The following is a 637-nucleotide window of genomic DNA, read 5'->3' as shown; positions in this document are numbered from 1 at the left end:
GAGTAAACAGAATTTGGAGAATCTGAAATCGGATCGGACTCATTATGTGTCCCAAAACGTTTGTTTTTAAAACTTTGCTGAATTGCTTTGTTCTTCTTTTCTTGGTTTGAATAAAAAGCGTCTGCTAAATGCATAAAATGTAAACCTACCCATCCTCACACTGCAAAAATAATAATAAAAATAAAAATTTTTATTCATATAGCACCTTTCATGTATAAAATGCAGCTGAAAATGCTTTACTTGAAAGCAGAATAACTCAGTGCCATTATACAGTCAATGCACATAATTGAGGAAACTCTCACGGTTTTGGGTTCAGGAAGGCTGGGGTCGTTCTCGATGACAATCGTTTTAGCTTCTTCCAGATTCTTCTCTCTGCGTTCAGCATCTTCAGTCTGAACAGCATGAGATCAGATGGACAGAGGTTAAAACAGACATACGGGACGGTGACGTGGAGAATCACGGGTCTATAGAGGATCCACGTACCTCCTTCTTCTCTTTGCTCTCATTCTTCATTTGCTCTCGACTGAAGAGCTTCTTCGTGTTCTTCATCTGAGTCTTAGAGATGACGGCCCAACGCTGAACACACCACAACATTAAAACAAAAGGTTTCTATTTCTATGAACTTTGGTAAGTTATT

At 38.6% G+C, this 637-nt stretch overlaps 1 protein-coding gene across 1 annotated transcript; it reads right to left on the bottom strand.

The window, feature by feature from the left end:
* Positions 1–179: 179 nt before the first annotated feature.
* On the bottom strand, positions 180–610 carry LOC107735117 (asparagine--tRNA ligase, cytoplasmic-like). The gene is made up of 2 exons (XM_016546909.1): positions 484–610; positions 180–392 (listed from the first exon to the last, which is right to left on the bottom strand). Exons 1-2 carry the CDS (start codon positions 592–594, stop codon positions 237–239), a joined length of 267 nt encoding a protein of 88 aa, XP_016402395.1. The 5' UTR covers positions 595–610; the 3' UTR covers positions 180–236.
* Between the last annotated feature and the right edge of the window lie 27 nt (positions 611–637).

The sequence above is a fragment of the Sinocyclocheilus rhinocerous genome, unplaced genomic scaffold (assembly GCF_001515625.1).
Source record: "Sinocyclocheilus rhinocerous isolate Xijiao unplaced genomic scaffold, SAMN03320098_v1.1 C35797485, whole genome shotgun sequence".
Lineage (NCBI taxonomy): Eukaryota > Metazoa > Chordata > Actinopteri > Cypriniformes > Cyprinidae > Sinocyclocheilus > Sinocyclocheilus rhinocerous.
This window is presented reverse-complemented; position numbering and strand designations above follow the sequence as displayed.

Excerpts from the sequence above, each read along its gene's own strand:
- LOC107735117 (XM_016546909.1), bottom strand. The coding sequence starts at position 594 with ATGTTGTGGTGTGTTCAGCGTTGGGCCGTCATCTCTAAGACTCAGATG. Across the intron at positions 393-483 it reads AGAGCAAAGAGAAGAAGGAG|ACTGAAGATGCTGAACGCAG; the intron begins GTACGTGGATCC and ends CATGCTGTTCAG.